Source organism: Cuculus canorus, chromosome 3 (assembly GCF_017976375.1).
Source record: "Cuculus canorus isolate bCucCan1 chromosome 3, bCucCan1.pri, whole genome shotgun sequence".
NCBI classification, from domain to species: Eukaryota; Metazoa; Chordata; class Aves; order Cuculiformes; family Cuculidae; genus Cuculus; species Cuculus canorus.
Window position 1 is genome coordinate 57,753,172 of NC_071403.1, and position 22,869 is coordinate 57,776,040.

General features: G+C 39.3%; 1 protein-coding gene across 2 annotated transcripts in view; it reads right to left on the minus strand.

Moving 5' to 3' along the window:
• RPS6KA2 (ribosomal protein S6 kinase A2) overlaps positions 1-22,869 on the minus strand; it is a 288,113-nt gene that overhangs the window by 155,892 nt on the left and 109,352 nt on the right. The window contains exon 1 of one of the 2 annotated variants that reach the window (XM_009557727.2): positions 11,949-12,524. The exons of the other annotated variant lie outside the window; for it this stretch is intronic. Within the exon in view, the coding sequence (XP_009556022.2) occupies positions 11,949-12,047 (99 nt within the window). The 5' untranslated portion in view covers positions 12,048-12,524. Of the gene's footprint in view, positions 1-11,948; positions 12,525-22,869 lie in introns of those variants that run through there. 2 annotated transcript variants of the gene reach the window in all.

The window sequence follows — 22,869 nt, forward strand, 5'->3', positions numbered from 1 at the left end:
AAAACTCAAGCAAAACAGGAACAAAAGTTGTCATGCAAGCAAAATGGTAATGTGAATATCTTAATTTCACTCTTTCTCAAGATACTGTAGATGCTCCAGCAACTGTGCTTTTAAATGAAAGTATAGTGCTGTAAAAATGGTACTATACGAGCTAAAAATCCCAGATGGAGGTATGAAACCCTCAGCAATACATTTGGGAGTCTCTGATGCAACGGGATTCTCCAGGAGTTTTCGCTGCTGCTCTCCCTAAACCAGAAACACTCATGAGACATTTAAACTATGGACAGCCAGAATGCAGATCCATTTGAAGAAAAATAGGTAAGGGCTATGGTATTGGGGAGAGGGGGCAGGGGACACACACATGTTTCGGAGATACGTACTAAGTACTGTATTTGGGATTTGCTTTGGGGCTATCTGACCATTGCCCAGCCTTGCAGCTAAGCGTTTTCTCTGGATCAACATTTCCTCAAAAAGATCTTTGTTTTTACTGATGACTCCTGCGTTACCCCAGTAAACTAAGGGTGGAAAGTACCAAAACAGAGGCAGTACAAGGAAAGTAAAAACATGTGATTCCCATTGTCTGAGTGTAAAGCATTAATTAAAAAAAGCTGAATCAGATGAATGATAGCAGGAGGGAGAACGAAAAAGCAGAGCTGTTACCTTACAAGGGAAACATCTGAGAAGGCAAAATGAGAGTTTCAATAGACACTAGGAGGCAAGAGCCTTGTCTTGAGGGAGCAATTTCCATAAGAGTGGATATCAACATTTCCATGGTCTAGCTGTGAGTCTGTACATGCCAGTGCATAGTACGTTCAAATCCTCAACTTTTGTTTATGAGAGAGGAGAAAAGCCTGAAGAAAAGAGTAAAGAATCATATCCCAGGAGGGCAGAACAACTTAATTTCTTCTCCTCGGTAACTAGAAAACGGGGAGTTGATGTGCCTCCCTGAGGAGATGATACAAAAATCTCAAACAGTGACAGCTCTCTGATTGCCAAAAAGATAAATGAGTGCTTGCAGACCACAGAGGTACTCTATGGAGAGATCTTTATTCTTATTTCTGTCTCAGTCCCATGAATGTCACACCAGCAAAAGGCTTAAAAACCAAGGGCGAAAGGGCAAACTTTCTCTTGGCTGTGGTGTGTACAGTATGCTAAATGTTCTGTAAGACCCCTCTTCCCTGGGGATAGTTGTGCATAATTGCCACGGTTGTGCATGTGGAAAACAACGTGGAGGAAGAGATGAGCACAGAAGAAGAGACAAAGAAAAAAACATAAACATGTCAATGAAAGAATAAGTGGTCAAGAGTGGAAGCAAAGGACTACTCTGTTTTTCATAAATAAGGCTCTCCAAAAAGCTTTGGTTTTGAAATGAGCCAGATTACATTTTCAATACGCTCGTTTGACATGAGTTATGAGAAATATGGAAATATTAATCAAAGACTTTCCTTACAACTCCAGGGAAAAACTTTCATACAAAGATGTCCAAGAACAACTCCTCCCATAACATCAGAAATATCTGCCTGTTGGATAATTTCTTTCAATACAAACATTACTCAAATGAATTTTATGGCTTCTTTTACAAGCCTGTTACAGAAGGAGGAAACACTTTTAAACCAAGCAGGGGAAGAACAGGTTGTTGGCACCATTCACCTAATTAGCTTTTCCTAAGAAAACAATATGATTACAGGTAAGTTACACACTTTGATAGTGGAATGCCAATTTTGGAAAGTAAATTGACATGTAAGCTTTATCCTGATGGTTGGAGAGAATATTTTCAAAGAGAGAATCGGCGTAAAATTAGTATCTTTTGGCAGATAATCAGTATAAGTAGTATATGCTTAGGAAGTGACAGTCCTCAGAACCATTACTGATATTCCTTCTAACGTCTTGTATAGTTTTTCCTGTCTGGGAAAATGAGAAATTTGTTTGTTAGATTACAAAAATCCTCTTGTTGAGAAAGCTTTTAGAAATTAATTTCATACCATCAGGCAAAATATGCCATTAGACCTTTTTTTTCTGCATGGCCTTTCAGAGAAAAGTAATTACGGACTGAATTGCTACACAAGAAGGGATACTATAGCATCAATGGCATTAAGAGCCATCAGAAGGGAAAAACAGGACAACTGGATTCTGCCATATTTGCACTGGTGAAGCAGAGGGAAGTCGCTCAGTTCAGTTTGACCCAAGTTCTGCTTTAGTAGCTTTACACATTCTCTGTGTTACAATTGCTAAAACTTCTCCATGGACAAGGGGGGCTTGAAGTAGGGTTTATTGCCTCACACTGGCAGCCATCATAGACCCAAACAACTCTGCAGTGCTGGAGAGACTGAGAGGGATTAGCTGATGCCTACTTCAGTGGGGGCTTTTCTGTCTTCACACCACACAGAGCTTTTTCTGGGTAGACTCACATAACACACTTCCACCCACTTCTCGGGTAAGCCTAAACACACTGTCCTCCTTTGGAAGAAGTTGAAGACAAGTTGACAGAATGCAGAAGTAAGAGCTAAGATTAACCACCACACTTTCCTCCTTTTGTGCTTATTTCCCTGGTTGCCACACACACAGGAGAAGGTAACTCCCAAGGGTATAAAAATAAGGAAAACAAGGACAAATATATTTTCTTCTCCAGAGAGGTATACATTCTTTTAACTTAAGGCACTATGATGTGTTTGAAATCAGCTGTAAAATGCCAACATTTTAAAATTCCCTTGAATTGCCATCATGCAAAAACCATTGACATTTTGAAAGTGTTTTTGTTTAGCTATCTCGATGGTACTGATCTAATGAAAAGTTAAGGAGTCCATTTTGTTACAAAAAAACAGTGATTTTATTCGCCAGGAAAAAGCTTTAAGTATTTTCAAGTTGATGAGATGTTATTACTAAACTTTTGAAGGATGTACTGTATAACACCTGCACACGTTTAGTAACAAAAAATCTGAGTTCAATGATATGAAATGGCCTTGAACCATGTAATAGAAACAACCTAATATAAAGCCTTGTTTTCAGATTATAGTTCAGCAATAACTGCAATGGACAATCATAGAGGAGCAAAGTAGATGATGTACAGACTAGCAGCAGATCCAGTGGGGTTTAAAATATTTAGACAGTTGACTTTAAAATGAATGCAATTACAATATTTAATTGCTGTTCCAGGCATTTTATAGTCACAGTCAGAGATTGTTTCATACAGGAAAGCTCGGCATAGATATGTGCTGATTCAGAAGTTAAAAGCAAAGATATAGACCAGTGTTACAGGACATGTCCACTAGTTGCCCTCAACATGAAAGTGGAGAAGACAAAAGTTGAGCTGTTGCAGGATTTTCTTTGTTACTCACTAGTGAAAAAATACTCTCCCTCGACTAGCAAACCAAATACGCACCCAAGCCTTTTACTTATTTGTCAAAAGAATTGCTTATATAAGCATGTAATATGGAGGCCTTCTTTTGTATCATTTAAGAGTGCTAGCCACATTACATATGAATTTCATAGCACAGTTAGTTGTCCATCCAAATGCAGGATGAAAGTACTGACTTCTGGGAAAGTTAGGCTTGACAGACGCCAAGAACACATACTGTTTCTCCAGAGCATAAACACCCGAATAAAGCTGCAATCCCACAGCATGTTCTACAATACACAGACCTTTCAAACCAACAGTTTTGAACTTTTTCAAACATTTTTGAGCACTTTTTCAACAGTTACCACCACCATCTAGCTCATTCATTCTTTACGGCATACAACAGCCTGTAGCATACTTGCTAGCTGAAGGAATTACTGGATTCCTTCTCTCCTAGTGACATGGTAAAGCTTTGAGTCTGGAATACATCTTTGTGTTAATTTGTATATGGAGATGCCTAAGGCTCAATCTTCTAAATAATGACAGAGAAGACTCACAAATTCATCATGGAGCTAAGTTTTCTTTGTAGTTTTTAAGGACAGCCTCTAACATTCCTCTGAAACAGATATGTAATTTTCTTACTATTCTCTAAATGATATTTTGTTATCTGTAGTAGAAACAGCAGTCTACATTAAATTTTGTAGTTTTTAAACCAAATTTCCATATAAACTTTAAAAAACATCTAATCACACCAGACTTCTCCTTGTTGAGTTCTACAGAACTTAAAAAAAAAAAAATGCAGCACATAAATCCCAGACCTTGAATGTATGTACATGTGCATAAAAGATATCCCACATGTTCACACGAAATGAGAAAAAAAAATCTTTTGCTGCTTACCATCACTCTCGGCTTACCACTTTTTACCCATAATGTAAAGCAGGAACTGACACCACTCTGCACTCAAATGTCCCTAAAGCAGCCCCATGTTGCAGCTCTGAGATGAGATTGTCCCAATACGCATAACAAGACGATACCACAAACCTGTCTGGAGAGTGGTACATCTGAGAACAAGCAAGACTATTGTTTAACAACACAAAAAGGTGAATTTCATAGATAAAACATGCAAACTCTGTCCCCCATCCTTGTGAAGCCTCCAGTTCATTCACAATGGCTCTTGAAGAAAACCATTTACTACCTTCTGCCAGGCACAGGTCCAAATTTGGTCCTGCAGGAAAAAGGCATGACATCCTTTAATTACACTTTGAGTTTCTATGAGCTCATCTATTTACATTTCATAAGATATCTGGCATTTAGTCAATTACTATCATTACTTATCATCTGAAAGGAATCTAGCAGCATTTATCTCCACTTCTTGCCTTCACACTGCTACACAATGCCTAATAATACCACTGCAATCTGACAAACAGGTTTCCCTCATTGGAAACATCACAATTTTGCCTTCTGCATCATCAATGGTTTGCACTTCCAGTATCCTTGAACTCATGGCACTGAGCTAGAAGAGATCTCTCTACGTTTTCCCACGTCCCACAGTAAAAGCAGCTCTGCAGAAAAACTAATACTGGCAACACATTTCAAACTAGTGAGAAAGTTTCACATCTAAAGGCTGGCTACTCTCTTCAAACTCTTACAAAGCCGTGCTGTGGGTGCCCCCACATCACGCAAGCATCCACTGAGGGAACCTGTATCCCAAACTGTTTGCCTGGAAAGCACTTCCCTGTGTGCAAGCGGTAGCTGTGCTGCAAGGACCCTGAACAGATATATTGCCTACTTCCTTACTCACACTCAGTCAGGACGCTATTTTCAAGGCAGATTGAGTGGTTTAATCATTCTTCTCCATTTCCTGAGACTTTGTTCTCCAGGAAGCAAAACTGTGTCCTATAGAGTGTGTCCTGAGCACAGAACTAACTCCTACTATTCTGCAGTACTTTGAGTCTTTCTTAACAGCAAATAATTTTACAGAATCATTGCAGAACTGGGATCATAAGTCTTGTTAAGTGTACAAGAGGAGATGACAAGCAAATATTTAGATTAAAAGTATTTCTACTTATGTAACTGGTAAGTAAACATAAAGATTTTTTTTTTATCTGATTTTGGTCTTTAGAAATATATCCAGCCACCTGTGAAGATAAAAATGCAAAAAGCGCATACTAAAGGAGAAGTCTACCAGAAAAATAGATGAATCATATGCTACTGATAATAAAAACAGGTGCTGAAGGGCTCAGCCCTCTGAGAATAGACTTTTTGTGCCAAAGGGTCAGACGGGCCAAAACATTATGGGCTAACACCTATAATATAATTACACATTCTACCTGCATAAAGCCAAGTTATTCCAAATTACTGCTAGGCTGGAGGCTCAGCTACTCACATGTTCCAACCAGTTCACCAGGTTCAGTTTCTGTCCTCCTGAATACCCACACGCATATGCTCCAGGCTCAGGGAACCAAGCCATTACCTGTGTGTGGTTTGGGCTAAATTAGAGTCAGTTTGGTGACTAACTCACTTGCTTGAAGTATCTTCATTCTCTGAAAACTAACTACATGTTTTTGAGACAGTATTCTTCTCTAAAAGTGATAATATAGGGCACTGGTATGCAATAAGGCCAATGCTTATACTTAACCAAGGCCATCCTCCAAAGCTGGCGGAAAAGGAGCTGCACCTGTGAGGAGAGGCAAAAAGGGCAGGTGACCCTAAACTGACTAACAGAGTATTCCATCCCATTTACATCATACACAACATAAAATTGAGAGATCACGAGGGTCTTGCTCTCTTCTGTAATGGCTGACATCCAGTGAGGACTTCATCTGTCTGGTTGTTCCTGATCCCAGATCTGTATGTTCCTGAATCTAGTTCCTGAGTACACCTCCCTCTTAGCCTTCCTTGCGTCTGCTCTGCAGCATTTGTGGTGACATACAGTCATCGAGGGGTGGAAGCACGATCTCATATATTTGTATTTATTATTATTTCATTAAAGCTGTAGTTTTAGTTTCCAACCTGCAAGTCTTTTTCCTCTAATTTCCATTTCCTCTTTCCCTGCGGGGTAGGGAGGGGAAAAAGCTCAACCGTACAGTTTTAGCTGCTGAGATCTAGCTGGGTGGGGCTAAACCGTGACAACCTGGCACAGAGACACAGTGGAGAGACAATGGTACCTCCATTATGTTTATTTCATCATTTTTTCACGATCATGACCAAACATGTTCACCATATCATGGTGTCATCACCAGTCACATACGGTATGCATGTACATGTCCCATTACTTGATTAGACAAGGCTCATCTCACAACCAAATGAAGACATGTTCCGTTACATGAGGATAACAGACCCCTGCTCTATGCCCAAACATGCATGTACCCCACGTATGTGACCAGCGTCTGTGTTTAATACCGTGATGTGTGTCAGAATTGATCTGACATCAGAGCCCATGAACGGGGTCTGTCAGCTCTGGACTGGATGACAAACACCATCAGATCAAGGCATCATGCAGATATTTAGATGATGGAAATGGAGCATAAAATGACAATTTGGTTTGGTCTTTGACAGAGTAGGGTCCTTTGAAATAATAGTGATTTTTACAACAGACTATTAGCATCCAGAAGAAAGAAAGAGCTTCTCTCTAATAACTGTAACTAGCCCTGGGTCTTCCTACTGAAAGTCCCTAACTTTCAGAAAGGAGGAAAGCCATTTTTCCCACCCTACAGCAAGGGCCAAGGAAAAGAGACCTGAACAGCTTGCAAATGCCTAAAAATCTTCCTGCAAAGAAAACGAAACAATCTCTTTTTCACAGTTACAATGAGCAGGACTAGGTGACACAGGTTAAAATTGCCATGCGAAAAAAATTGTGTAAAACATGAGAAAAGCTCTCAGACGCTAAGGATAACGTTGCAAAATATACTTCTTGGGAAGGCTATGGGCATTTACCAATGGAGATCTCTAATAAAACACTAGAAAACCATCTTTGTTTGGTAAAATAGCCCTATCTTTCTGTAAATTTTTCTGCTGACAAGTTATCCCTACATTTACCTACAATTTTCCCTTTCTGTAGCTCAACAGTTAATTTGAGGCTTGTAAGAAGGAGCACACAGCAAGCCTGAGGCACAAGAGACTCTTTACTTAGGATAAAGTCAGATGTATTTGGGGAGTTGGGGAGCGATTTCTTTATTATGAATGTGTACACATGTGAGTAAGCTCTCTTACCACCAAATCCAATGTAAATAGGTAGAATTGTGTGAAAGGACTTGAATAATCATCATAATTTTCAGTTTACAAATGGGGAATGCAGGGCAAAGAGGTCTGAACCATCTATAATGACACAGCAAGTTATCAAAAATGAGCCTGAAAATTGGATTTTCTTCCTCCTCAAGTGACCCATCTGATGGAATACATGCTCCTCGTGCTCTCCCTCCCTTGCCCTGCCTCCCTTCCTTCCAGCAAGTCATGCAAGACTACAAGAATTGCTGTATTTCCTTATAAAAGTCTTGCTTGCAGCAGTGGGAAATCAGTCTACAAAGGTGTTCGTAACTTCTGCTGTAACAAGAATACACATCACAAAGATGATCATTACCAAGGGAAAAAAGCCCTAAAGCTGCCTCTGAACTTGCACCTTGCAGAGTTGATCTTGGGCCATTAATTCCCATCTCTGTTCTTTAATTTGCCTCTTTCTGTCTAGCCTTTGACAGATATAAATTCCTCTACCAAATATATCTATAAAAGAGAAAGAAGAGAAGACAGAATAAAGGGCATAGTACTGATAAAGAACAGATTGGAGCAGAAGAGTTCAAAAGTGTTTGCAAGTGAAGCATTGGTCCAGCCCACTGTGCAAAAGAAGCAGTCTAGCTCAGCGTTTACTGGCCACTTTCCTAAGGCTGTTGTAACTTAAGCCTGGAGGAAATCAGAATCAGAGCCTAAGATCAGAACCAAAAATCTCTCATAACAAAAAATTATAAAGCCAGTGCCAGTCTTTCTGCATTATTCTTTACTAGACTGCTTAGTCTTGCTAACATTTCCTACATGCCAGCGCTGGAACCCAAGCAGGACCCACACTTGAATCACCCACAGCCGGTCTTGCCTCTCTCAACTGACTATACCAAGGCACACCGGGCTCCAGATTAATTTTGAGTTAAAAACTCTGCTAGGCTCTAAGCCCCATACATAAACCAAAAAGAATTTAGCTTCACCATTAGCAGTAAGACAAAACAAGAATTAAAAGAATAACAAATTAAAAATACATCAAGAATGCAAAAGTCAGAAACATCTCCCAAAATAATCAAGGGCAATGTTTTAATTGGTTACTTTCTCAAAATAACCAAGAAAGGCTTCTGCATCACCGGAATAAATGCAATCAAATTCTTTGCATGCTTAGGTCTTTCTTAGCTTATTCAAATGGCATATTTAACTTTTGATTTATAAATCAAGGGATATTGCTCATTGCCATAAGATGCATTCCACGGGGGCTCAAAATCTCTAGCAGATCCACACTGTGAGCCCTTTCTCCTGATGATTTCAAATTCACGTTCATCAACACTCTGCAAGAACCATAAACCAAGCCCTTTTCTCGGATGCACACATGCAGTTCTCATTGACTTTGCTGGATTTTCAGCTGACTTCAATAAGAACTCAGTGTGCATGCAGAAGGGCAAAACTTGGCTCTATGCATTCAATAAAATTACATCACTAGATACGTTATAAATGAAGGGCAATGCAGGCCATACTGAAAACCAATAAGAACTGAAAACCCAGAAGTGTGGCCAAATAAGTTCAAATTTCAGCCAGAATACTAAAAAGGGCACACAATTTAGGCAAGATAAAACTAAACCCCTGCAATATCTCATTTACCTGAGTGTACAGAAGCACAGAGCCTACTTTAGCTGGACAAAGTGTGAAACCCAGTTATCTATAGCAGGCAATAATCTTGTTGTCTCAGATATAATAATGATAATGGCACATAAAATTATTAAGTAAAGGTCAAGTTACAAGCTGTGATTTCCCAAGTAATTTTCTGCATCTGTTTCCCTGCTCTGTAAGTTATGAAGCTCACTGCAAGTGAATTTAAAGCGTAGCAGAATACCACAGTAGAAAAATTGATCAGTTATAAATCAGTAGTTAATATTACATTATTTTGAATCTACTCTAACAGAAGTATTTTAAAGATAAAATATGCTTGAATCCAGGAGTATCTATCTTAAACCTTTCAACCCTCTTTCCTGCCTGTCCCAAAGAACATCACAATAAAAATTCCACACCACCAAGGAATAACAGTCCCCTTCCAAATTTCAAATGACATCCAGAAACACATAAGTTCTGCCAGGTACATTAGCTAACACACACTAAGAAAAGTAATGCCATGTGTTTTCTCCAAATTTCTTACCTTTATTTTACTTTTATTCATTCCATGATGTAATAACTTGTGTCTTTTTACTGCCTCTTCAAAAACAGCTACTTATTAGGATGAAGAATATTCTGACTTCTAAAAATCCAACTACCAACAGGCTTCCTTGGACTTTCTGTTTAGCTGACAAGTGCTTATTAGCCTTCAATTACAAACTTATACAGAGAGGTATTCAGAGATGGAAATCACAGAGGGGGGCTTAATGTTCATGTTTGGTTTTTTCCCCTCTAAGCGGGAACATATCTGATGATTTTCACACTTAAACAGCAGAACAGATTCTATGAATCATTTTTTCTTCCTGGTTAGAACAACCCTTGTTCTCAGTTGCATTATAATACTGAGTCACTTTGCATAGTGTTGGTCATTACTGCCAAGTCAAGAGAGAGAGTAGGGAAGTGGACGAAAAGCTCTGAACTTATACAAATCAGGCTGCTTCTTGAAGCAAATTAGTATAAATCTGAAACAAATCATTACAAGACAACTCACATAAGTGAAAGCTATTTCCTACATCTTGAAAAAGTCCAGTAAATCTAATACTAATGATAAAAGGGACTGTAAATACTTTTTTTTTTTTCAAATGAAGCAAGGGTCTGGCCCCTGAGTTGTCCTGGTCATTCATGCCAGGTTACCCAGGTAAATTAAATAATCAGCATGGTGGGATTTGTTTTCACCAAACTATGGTACTGTCAAACGTATACTCATGAGGTCCAGTGGGGCTCTGCTGTCTAAAAGTCACCTGCCTTCCTAACATCGTGCCCTGACACTGGCAGCCTGCAAAGGCATCTGTCGGTCTCAGAATTCCTTCATGTAACTCCAGGTCTACTTACTGTTGGCTCTGGCATAGCACAAGCTTAGTGAAGTTACAAAGAACACCTATTTCAGCTTAGCCTTTGCAAGTCTGGGTTCACAACAGGGAAAGAAAGGGTTCTTGCCTTCTACTCTCAGTCCTGGAGGGACAAGGCTGATGCAAGGAGGGAACTTGAACAACTTTCATTTATTAGTTTGTTTTAAATGTATAGCATGACTATTCAATAAGTGAAATAAAATTAGGTACCTTACAAGATAAGTTTTAAAGAAAGATGATTTTAAAGACATGAAAGAAAAAAAAAAAACAACAAAACACCAGCCAAAACCTCTGCTTTCCTGCATGTCCTGTTTAAGCAATGACAAATAAAGAACTTTATGTTCAAAACAGTTACCTGGTACTTTAAATAGGACACTAAGGGAATAACATTATAAAACGTATTCATACAGCATGAGACTAATCCTTCTCCTGGGAATACGAGTGCAAATCAGAATAACTCCGTGGAGGTCAATTGAAGTACACCAGCACAAAATAAATGAGAAGAGAAGGGGAATGAGGCTCTATCTACCTCTGTTTTAATGCAGAGGTTGCAGATAATCTGCAATGATAAAGTGAACAACATAAATATAACTGACATCTATTCAATTGATCTCACATCCTGCCGACTATTCACAGCTCCAAATATAGGGCTGAAGAACAATGGTTTGAGGAAGGAAGGCAGAAATCCTGATTCTAGCCCATTCACACATTTGTATCTACTAATACCTCTGAACTGAACTGCCTGCATCTCCCCACCGTGCTAAATCATTGTAGGCTTAATTTTACATCGTCTCCCCACTTCTGAAGAACAACTTCTCCTTATAATATCCCCCCACCACACACACCCAGGACATATAGGAGAGAAGATAAATGCAAAAATCCGGGCAAGCATGAGAACCTACAAATAACCAAGAAAAGCCTCATTTAACACACATATATATAAAAGGCACTAGCAAGTTGATTAATTACTTGGCAATCTGGCACTGAGAAAGAATAGTATGTGCACAGGGGAGGAAAACTAAAATATGAGGCTATTGCAAAATATGGTACCATTTGTGCTAATTTAAGTGGATTGGTAATTATTTCCTATAACTTCACGATGTCCTGAACTAGCTTCCTCCTCCCCTGCCAGGCTGATAAAAGGATCCTTAGCAACATGCTGAATATATTATGCAATGTATTGAATATTACTGAGAAAAAGCACTGTACTACACTGAAACAAAGAACACCAGGTGCAAACATTACCACCTCCAGGGAAAGATCACCTTTAACTATTTATCACATTAGTAAGCACAGGCATTCTCTCAAATCCGTTACCAGGACCTAATGGTAATAGCTACATTTAATAAAGTTAAGGTGAATTTTACCTCAAATCTACTTAGGCTTGAGCTCTTTGACCGAGACTTCTTGCGGAGATAGACTGAGAAGAACCGACGCACTGTGAACTTCTTCATGCTCATGTCCATTGCTGTGTCCCAGCTGCGGCGTGGAACACGAAGGAGCTGTGGCGCCACCGGGGAAAGCTAGACCATCCTAATTGTCCCCTATTTATATCCACAGGCCAGAGATCCTCTGAAGTGTCTGCTTCTGTTCATCAAGCTGGGCACAGCTAGACCTGCAGGAGGTATGTCGCTGGAGCCATAGGAGCCCAGAGCCAGCCGCTCACTCTTCAGAGCATAAAGGCGTTATACTCCCTCTCCCTTTCCAGTGTTTACATTTCAGTGCGGAGAGCAGAACTCTCTTCCCACTCCCTCTCCCCCTCGCCTTAGGTCCTACTACATCCAATCAGGCTCTGCTTCAGCTGCATGCATAATGAGCTCCGGCAGATGACAGCTCTTGCGTCCCAGGCGAAGCGGGTTCTAAATAAATGTTAGATGTGTCTATTGCTTTGCACTCCCTCTTCTCTCAGTCAGGCTCTTTCAATTTCCTGGTTTCCGAATCACATGGGGAACAGCCACATGCTGCACTTCTGTTTTTAGCTCGGAATTTCAACACGGCTATAATTACTGAGGGCTCCAGTGGTCAGATCTGAGAAGAAATCAGCTCCTGCACGAGACTCTCTCCTGGGAGAAGACTGAAAGACGCCGTAAACCCACCACTGGGGCAGAAGGGCGTGAACGTCTTTTATTCTGGGGACTATGCAAAATAACACTACCCTCCCACCCAAAATCAAAAAGCTTAAAACCCTGTTCAGAGATTACCCACCTGTTTTACATTCAAATACCTAATGCTGGCACAGCTCTGAAAATAGAAAGCACAATCTAAATGGTAACTATTACCACTCTTATTGTACTACAGCAGGGAGCTATAGCCCTTCTAAGAGGTTAAATATGTACATCTATTAACAGGCTGTAATTTTGAGCTGCTCACTATACTGCAAGCATTCAGACTTACAGCTGCAGCCCCACCTCCCCATCATAATCACATTTTTCAGATTTTCTTCAAAAGCTACCAAATCTCAGTGTGATCCAGAGACCAAAGAGCTTTCTCTGACTACCGCACACAGCTCAGGCTCTTTCTCCTTGGCAGCCTTTCCCTGCTGACTACCAAGGAGCACCCAGACATGCCTTTCTCCCATAACCTCATGTGGAAAGTGAATGACTCTGATGACTTATTAATGACTCAGATAAATAAGCCCAGAGAGCTGACACCACTACAGCGTGAGAAGACTCTCAGAGGTTAAATGACAATACCATTCCAGTCGATCTGCTCTAAAAGAGAGAGACGCACTTTGCTTTAATTGCATGTTTGGACTCTGCCATGATCTTTGTTGACTGGTCATGCCTGTCACTATCTGCTTTACTTGCAGGTTCTCTATCCCTCTCCTCTGTTTAAAGCTAGAAAACTATAATAACAAATAAGAAATAATTTAAAAAAGAAGAAAAAAGAAAAGAAAAAAAGAAAAAAAGAATATCTTAGCAGTTTTGGTTTAATTAGGAAGGAGGTCAGATCAGAGTGACCACCTTCAGTGCTGGGCTCTGTAATTTTCTACAGCCCCTGACCCTTCTGTGCCTGAACCACTGCCATCTACCCTGGCCTAAGATAACTGTAGCACAGCAGCAATCTGCTTTATCCCTTTCTCTTCTCAGTGCCTCCTTCTGATCACTTCACTAATTCCCTTGTTTTGCAACAAAAGCCTATCTCCTGGAGTTGTGTTCAAGGTGCTGCCCCTGTGTAAGCTGTGGCAAACCTAGGAGCCACCCCTTGCCACTATAGTTGTGTTGATTCTTGGCAAAAGGTCCTGGAGTGGAGGGAACTGTCCCAGCAATATCTGAGCTATTTATAGGTACACCAAAACTCCATTCACAAGCAAAACAATAAACAGATAAAAAAGCAATTTGATTGGTATAACTGTCAAACCACTTCTTCCTGTATTCTGCACTCTGTCCAGAAACAAGGTGTCCTGACACGAGTTAGGCTGGGCTTCTTGCTGACAAAGCTTTTGGCAGCCACACACATTCTTACCTTTGTAAGCCACTGGAGCTTTAAATAGCAATCAGACAAGACCAGAGTAACTCCCTGAACCCATCCCATCACAGATACAACAGTCTTACCCGACCACTGACTTCTTTCTTTGTGCAGAGGCGATAATTTCCCTGTTTTGAATACACACACAGGGTACTATTCTGCTCTATGTAATAAGCAATATATGAGAGGTTGTTACTACTCAGACTAGATTTATCCCAGTCTTTCCATGACATTATGTGCATAGCACATTAACGTACAAAGGGACCCAGTCACCATTAACATATCTGCTCTATAATAAAATTCAAGAAGATCAGATACGCTATGACTTACTACCAAACTGTCAGGCACACTTACAACATTCGGAATTTTGTACTTAACCACAAAAGAAAAAAAAATCAGTTACAATGTATTGGCAATTTATTGTGAACATCAGCACAAAAGCTAGCCTTTTGCTACGTTAGACTGCAATGCAAAGGTTTAACTGTAATACAAACAGCATGACCAAGCGAGGAGGTAAGTCACTGCTTACATCCCTGCCAAGACACAGGCATGGAAATAGGCATGATCTCCCTGCTTTCTTACTGCCCTTTCAACCAGTTGATTATGTATTAAAACCAGAAGGACAACCACCAATGTCAGGAAATTGCTCTTCCAACTACTGGGCAGCAGAGCAATAGAGATGTTGCAGAGTGTATCTCCTAGCGGTAGACAGGAAAAGCAACTGAGTTGCAAAAATGCATGTAAGAGAAGAGTACAAATACAGAAATCAAACAGAAGACACAAGCATATAAAACTAAAACATCAGGATGGATATCTGAAGAGCAAATACTACTACAGTTCCCTTCACATGGGCTTCAAGACAACCAGCTTCGCTTCAGAAAAACAAATGAGAAGAAGCTTCGAAAACATTAGCTACCACATTCAGCTAGGCAGACAACATTCACTTTTACAACTACTCCAATAAAAAAGTGCAAGCCAAAAAGCAAATTAAATTAAACTGGAACATTCTTCTTTATGTTTATAAACATACAACTGTCAGATCAATCTAACACATGAAAGATTCATTGTATTTAGAAATTTATGGCTGTAAATTATTTATCAGTTCCCCTCTAAGCAATTTTAACAGCTAGAGAACTCAGTGGAGAAACAAATCCACCAAATATTTGTTTAAATCAAGAACAAACAACAAAAGTGGTGGTGGGGGCATATGATGCATTGGCATCGATGAGTATGCTGAATCTCCATTCTTAAATATACTTCCTAAAACTAGAATCATATTTGCTATTACACAAAATAAATAAATACAAGACCATGGCTGATCCTCCTCTCAGTGAATTTAATAACAGAATAGTTTACTTCCACTGGAAAAGGGCTTAGAACACTCTCCTCCCCCCCCCCCCAAAAAAAAAAAAGCCCATACCCAGAATTCAAGACAAACTCTCTAACAGAAACCACTTGAAATCAGATATTACACAGACTGGGTTCCAATTTTTAAAAGATAAATGGATAATTGCCAATAAATACCCAATGAAAGCCAAAAGTCTCTTTCTCATTTGTACAGATGGACCATCGTAAGAGTAGCAACAGACTGAAGGACCCAGACTTAGGAAATTCACGAGGCAGCAGAGCAGCCTGCACAGAACCCAAGTGAGAAGGATGCCAGTGGTCAATGCTAGATGAATCAGCAGTTTCTAAAGAATCAAAATAACTTGAGCTAATTGCATGCATGAAAGAACACACAAATTCAAGAAACCACAGGCTGGAAGATAAAATCATGGAGAGAAATTTTGTATTGCTCTATTACACAGCACATCAGGCCCTATTTTCAAAATGAACCTTCTAATTTTTTTTGTGTGAATTAATAATTTATGACCAAACTCAGAATGACTCTGCTACTCTGGTAAATTTAGTGATTACTGTAAAAATAAAAGCATATAAGTTGATAGTATCTTCCTTGAAAACGCAATCATTATTACCTACGCTTCCTCAATGAGTTCATCAGAAAAACAGCAAAAAATCTAGAGAGAAGTAAGACAGCATCATAGGCGCAGACATCATAGAATATCAAATAGGATTAGCAGGACATTGCAAGCAGAGAAATGTAAAATGAGACTCCCACAATAGAGGCCCAATATACAATGCTACAGAAAAGGTGAATTACACAGTACCATTTATGCTCTCACTAAAGATAATCAGGAGCAAAAGCTGATGTTTCCAAGAGGCACCAATGAGCAGAATAAGAAACAAGACTTTTTCCCAGTGGATTAGATGATACATGACTCTTTCAGTGATTGCTGTTTCCTAATCTTGAATGCTGGACAAATTTCCATATGGCTTTTGTTTCCTCAGTGAACAAGTGAGGTGATTATTTTTCTTATTGATGTTTCTTTAAAAAAGCATGATGGGCTTTGCCCGAAGCGTGGGCTTTGATCTCGTTACACCAGTGTACCAGCATGAGTTCTCAGCCTTTCTAGCTGCTGTACGTAGTTGAGTACCATGTCCAGTGTAGCATGTCACTTACTTGATTGGAGTTTTCTGCTGCAAAAATAGGTACGTCACCCTGCCAGCATTGTGGAATACAGGCATCGACTTGCCATCTCAGACATTCTTGTCACCAGCAATGATAAGTGATCAGCAATTTTGGCTGGATGGGGTTGCAAGCGAACAGGAAAGAAAGTGCTTATTCTCCCTTCTCTAACCTCCTCCTGCTCCTATAAAGGCATCACTAACTTCCGCAGTTTACAACCTTCTCCATATATGAACTACGAGAAATTTCCAATGGAGGTGTGGGACTCTTCAGCCATTTTGTAAATTAAAATCACTGCTCAGAAGGACGAAGACAGCAAAACCATACATCTTGTCTAACTCTGTCTGATGAACTGGCAGGATGCAGACACCTTGGCCACAGTCTTCTCTGCTCCAAGGAGCAACATAGTAGGCCTACAGTACCTATTTAATCTTGTACATGCAGTCTCAATGCCTTGGGATTCTGGGCAAAGACAGAGGATCTCTCATACTCACATATAATTAATTCTGTAATTGCTAAAAGCATTGTCCAACACAATGGCAATTATATGAAAGGCAACAAATATTTATACAAGTGCAGTAATCACAGGAAAGAATGACTTGCTTTGAGAAGATCAGTTTTGTTCAAAATGGTGATATTCCAATTAGTGGGTTCCATTCAACAGCTGTAGTCTTCTTAAAAATTGATCTAAAACTAGGTTCATAGTACATTTGAAACCAATATTTTGCATCTAGTAGTTTAAATGGAAATTCTTCTATACTTTTCTCTCTAATAGGCTACTTCAGAAGATGAGACTAAAAAATAATACTTTGTGGCGCTGAGAGAGCAAACCATCTCTGTATGTATCATGCTGGTGCAGAAGAGGTTTCCTTCCTGTAGTTGCCTAAAAAAAAAAATCTACTTACTCGATGCACCCTAAACACCCACTAGTCATACGATGATAGAATAGTTACCTCCAGAGATATCAACTGGGGAACACTATAAGGACATATGGTTTGCTCTTATTTGTGCAGGGAGAACCAGGACTGCTGCAGAAATAATATGTCCAGAATAAGATGACAACATTTGATTGAGTTCTCAGCAGATGACAGACGCTTTAACTTTCACGAAAGCATCTTGCGCTAGTGCTTTTGCATCAGATTTTTAAGTGTCGCAACTGCTGTATTGACTGCTCCCATATGTGCTTTGCTACTTATAGGTTCACGTGAATGTGCAACTGCATCACTGGCCACACACATGTTAGTTGGCTTTGGACTACTTCTGGGATGTAGATGAGGTCACCTAGCAATCTGCATTGAAAACAGGCCAGAAAACGTCAGCTTCAATTTTCTGGTTTTCTGTTTATTGATGTCACTAAGAGTTTTATTTTCTTTGCTGACAGTGTATACTGGTACTGCTGGATTTTGGTGATACAGACAGAAGTGTAAGGCAAAGAACCCAAAACCTCAATCTCTTTTATAGTACATAAGCTTCTGCTCCAATGTAGTTGAAGGATTTTGTTGGAGAGACAATTTTACTTTCTTGACTTTGGATAATAAGTAAAAAATCATATTGTTCTCCTATAACGGACTAAAGATTTTCCAGAAAGAAGGATGCTACTTGGTAACTGAAGTATGAACAGTCACATGAATATTTATGAATATCCACATTGAGTGAGCATTACACAATACAAAATTGGATGGAAGAATTTCATTATGCACAGCATATGTTTACTATTTACTCAGACTAGCCATGTACTAAGGAGGAATGCATTCATTAGAAATTTGCTAACAGGCAATTCTACCTCGATAGGCTCGGCAAGATATCATACGCCTAACAGGAGAAACAACGTGTGGAACATTTACTGAAACCTTAGATTTTAGTTCTAGTTGTCATCAACAGACCACATTGACACTAGAACTAAGCAGAAAATCTAGATCACTGTTTGCCTTTGAAATCCTAAAAGACAAACATCCCTTCTATTATCTAAAAACACTACACACCAAGGTACAAAAAAAAAAAACTATGTAGACAAAAAGCATCATATTTAGTTGAGCTGTGTGACTTGAATCAATATTCTTCTTCTACATCTGAGACTATTTTGTATGACCTTGAAGACACTTAAACTCTCAGACTATGTCTAGCTCCAGGGCATGTGCAAAATCCAGCCACATCCTGATCATCAATTAGAATAAGGGCACAGATTGCACTGTTTTTCTCTTATTCTTTCCTAGTGGCACCTTTTGTCCCCGCTGAAGAAAAGCCAGGTATTTTTAGGCACAAAGTGGCCAAAGTGCACTCTGGCGTGGTTGCTGATTTTGACAAGTGGATGTGTAAAGACCAGACCCTAAAGGTTTGCACCCGCGCTATGGTTTAGTCACATCTCTGTTTCAACTCTCCTTTTAAAAAATGGGGTTAGAGAACTCTGCCAATGCATGAGAGCTCTTTCAGAGTAAATATAGTGATCACCATTATGTGATCATAGACAAAATTTCAGTTTAAGTCTGGCACATACTTGCTAGTTTTGTTTACAGAAACAGATTAATGGTGAGTAATGTCAAAAAAAGAATAAACTGATGAGACATGCAAATTTACCTTAGTAGGAATTCCATCTAGCATGGCAAGTGACGTATGGAATAGCTTCAAAATACACTACACACCTAAGACTCACTGAAAATCGGGCTTAAGGTTGTACGAACATCTGCCCCATGTTAGACACCATGAAAGTGGCATTCCTAAATTAAAAAAAAAAAAATCACTAGCCACTCTGGAAATCCTGAGCATTGGCTTCCTTCTTTGTTGGATTTGTTTTCTTTCTTTTCAATTACTGCTTTAAATTCCTGTAATAACAGTACTTGACTCTAGGTTACAGGCAGAACTCTCCCTGCCTATTTTTGAAATAGAAGCTGAAGAAACAAGCAAAGTTATAAAAAAGGTCTGAAGTGTTGTAATACACCCCCACTTTCTGTCTCTAATACAGCTACACAGGAAGTGTGAAACTGCAAAAGTCATAAAAATCCTTTAAAAAAGTTAATTAGGTTCCATCTGATATTTATAAAACCACATAATGATTTCTTAATTCACCTAGAACAATACAACCTAATAGTCCATTTTACTACTAACAAACTGAAACCAGTATTAAAGCCAACTTCCATCTACTTTATATAGTAAAGCTAAATAAATTTGAATGAGGATTTCATAACATAAGAAACTGAGAATGATGTGGGAACAGTATAAGCAGAATTACTATGCTAGCATCTACTCTAGATTCAAAGAGATCAAAAAGCCATAAATGCTGAGTTTTTTGAGCTACTTTGAAAACATCCACATGCCCTGGGCTCCATGTGTAGAACCTGACAGTGACACTTGACTGGATAAGTGTATGCATAGGCAATTCACTTGAGATCAAAGCAAAGTGGCCTCCATCCAATAGCTGTCCAAAGACACAGGAATGAACAATATAGCTCCACTTACCACAAGAACTTAGTGGGTTCAGAGACAGATGTTGCAGTTCAAAGTATTTCAGGTAAAAGCAAGAAAAACAAGTCCTATGAAATGTCTTCTTCTCTCATTTAGGACTGATTGCTATTATAAGGCTAGAGCCAACTACAGTTTGGATATTTTCAATACATTAGATGATCTTTTCCTTATTTGAATTCAGCTATATAACGTGTCATCTTCTTTTAACTGTAGTTCCACTTTTCTCAACTAAGCCAGCAGGTAGCAGGACGTACATACTCTTTCTGCATAACTGATCCTGCTCTCACTGGAGGCGAGTCTTCCTGACTGATGCTTCAACAAATATCTGGAAGAAATTTCAGCATCTTGTACATGTCTTCCTACTCATCCAACAAGTGCACGAAATTAGTTACAAAGATCACATGCAGAATATAACATGTCCAAACGTTTGATTAATCGAATGACAACCTAGTGGACAAAGAAATTCTGGCTCATCATATTAAATCAATTAAAGCCTATAACATCTTTCAGTGCCTTCAATATATCCTTTCACATTCCGAAATAACCCTATAATTCAATGTGAAGTACAGACAGAAAGAAGAAACACTGACTATGCATTACACAAACATACAAAATAACGGTACCATAAAGTAAGCCATACCTTTTAATAGAAATTAAAAAGATAATTCATGCCCTTAGACACGTCGATTAAAATCCTACAAAATTTCTGCTGTCCTCCTTAGCACACTATAAGGCACAACGCACATTTGGGGCCAAGATGTTAAAAAACTCTTTCCAAGTGAAACTGTGTACTGAAATTCGGTGACTGGTATTCAAACAAAACGAAACATGCCTTAACACACAACAAAAGTCTTAAAGTTATTACTTCACCAGAAATCTGCTCTTTGACATTTTTTGAACTAATGAAAATCCCTATTGGAACCACCTATCTCTGAACCATAAATTTATGTTTATGTCACAAAGCAGTCATCTCAAATTCATAAAGTATGCTGAGTATAGTATGTGATTCACGTGCTATACATCCACTGAAATGTGACACCTTTGTCTTACTGTGTTCCTGGATTCTGGTTTAGTATTTGCATATCTACTTTGATGTCTGATATGCACCCCTATTATGCAAAGTGATGTGGAACAGAACATCTACCCCTAGGAGACTGGCAAAGACTGAAATTGTTCTTTTGCTTCAACTCCTAAAGGATAAAATAAATTTATACCTCAGATATGAGGAACAAATAATGCAATTACTGCACAAACTTTTAACAAGGTTCCCCAACCCTCCATTACAAACATAGACTTTTACGTTTTCCAAAGAGCTTTTCAAGGTCAGCTTGCTCTGGTTGGGCTGTCTAGAAAACAGACACAAACAAGGCCATCAAAGCGCATTTCAAAAAGCACCACAGAATCTTGCAGCTGTACATCTTGGAGACTCAAAACTGCTTTGTTTATCACCATGATTTTAATATGTTCTTAACATCTACAGTAACTTCTTTTATTTCTTCCTTCACTCCTTAGTTCTCATCACCTCTGTCGCTTCCTGCTCCTCGGATCTTCTCTTCAAACGTGTGACTCATTAACTTCATCACTCTTGTCTTAAATCAAGACTGTTGAAATAATAATAACCTCCCCCAAAACTTCAGGTTGGAGCAAGGAGGATTGCTTTCCAATACTTGATTTTTAACTACTATTTCATGGCACATCTCTGGAACTCAGAAAGTCAAAAACCATACAAGAAATACAAGGGAGATGGAATCAGAAAAGAACATTCAGGGGACTATACCTGTCACATAGCAACACTTAAGCTGGTAACAGAAAGATGGAGAGAAATTCCTTTAGTAGCATCATTTGGCATCTCCCAGCACACTTTACTTTAAAATCTGTTGGCTTCTGGAGTCATGGCAATACATGAGTAACATCAGATTTCACTGAAGAAAAAAAATACTGGTTGCCCTGGCGCAGTTAACCAGCTGCTGGTTGAACCAACTTCAAATTGCAAGAACAATTTCCATGCAAGACATGCTGGAAAACAGGAACTGAAACAAGTTCTTGATGGGAAAGAGTGGAGCTAATGCCACCTACTTCTCGCAGGGCTAGTAGTGGGTTTGGAGGCTGCATAAAGGTTTTATGAATTTTAGACAAAAAAGTCATGACTACTAGCAGGGATCTCATTAATTCTGGCATAAACCATCACTTGTGGCTTCACTCTGCCATCTCCAGGCCACTGTTTCCTTCTTCCTCCCTGCTAGCACAAGTATTCACACAGCCACAGGATGAACCAAACTGGAGGACTGGTCCAAGTTAAAATTTGGCTGACACCCAACCCAGAATGTTAATTTGAACGAAGTTCTGCTCCCTGAAGTGGTTCGCTATACAAATATCTGTGTCTACTCAGTATTTGCTCTGCTGGAAGGGGCAGGGATGCGTGCTTGCAAGGTGTGCTAAGGATAAGAACTCCAGTAGAGAAAGAACATTTTAAAATCTCCTGAAATGTTTCTTAATTCTATAGAAGTAGCAGAAGCGAATTGGCTAAAAAAAAAGCAAGAATTGGAATCGGGCATTGCCATTACGTGCTCTCCAAAAATTTGAATCTACAAATGGTTTTCAGCTTGTTTAAAAGGCATAAGTTCCCAAAGGATGAGAGAGAATAACCTATAGTTGTGCTGCAGAAACTCTGGAGAATGTGCTGCTTTTCAACTGACTCAAGTGCCGAGTCCACCCACTGGGAAAGCCAAGAATCCGCTGGAACTGAGTGGATTCCCCATTAGTGCAGAATCTCAACCACTGGAAACAGAAAAAAGGCTGCAGAGTGTTAACTGGCTCTATACTAATCGATTTTC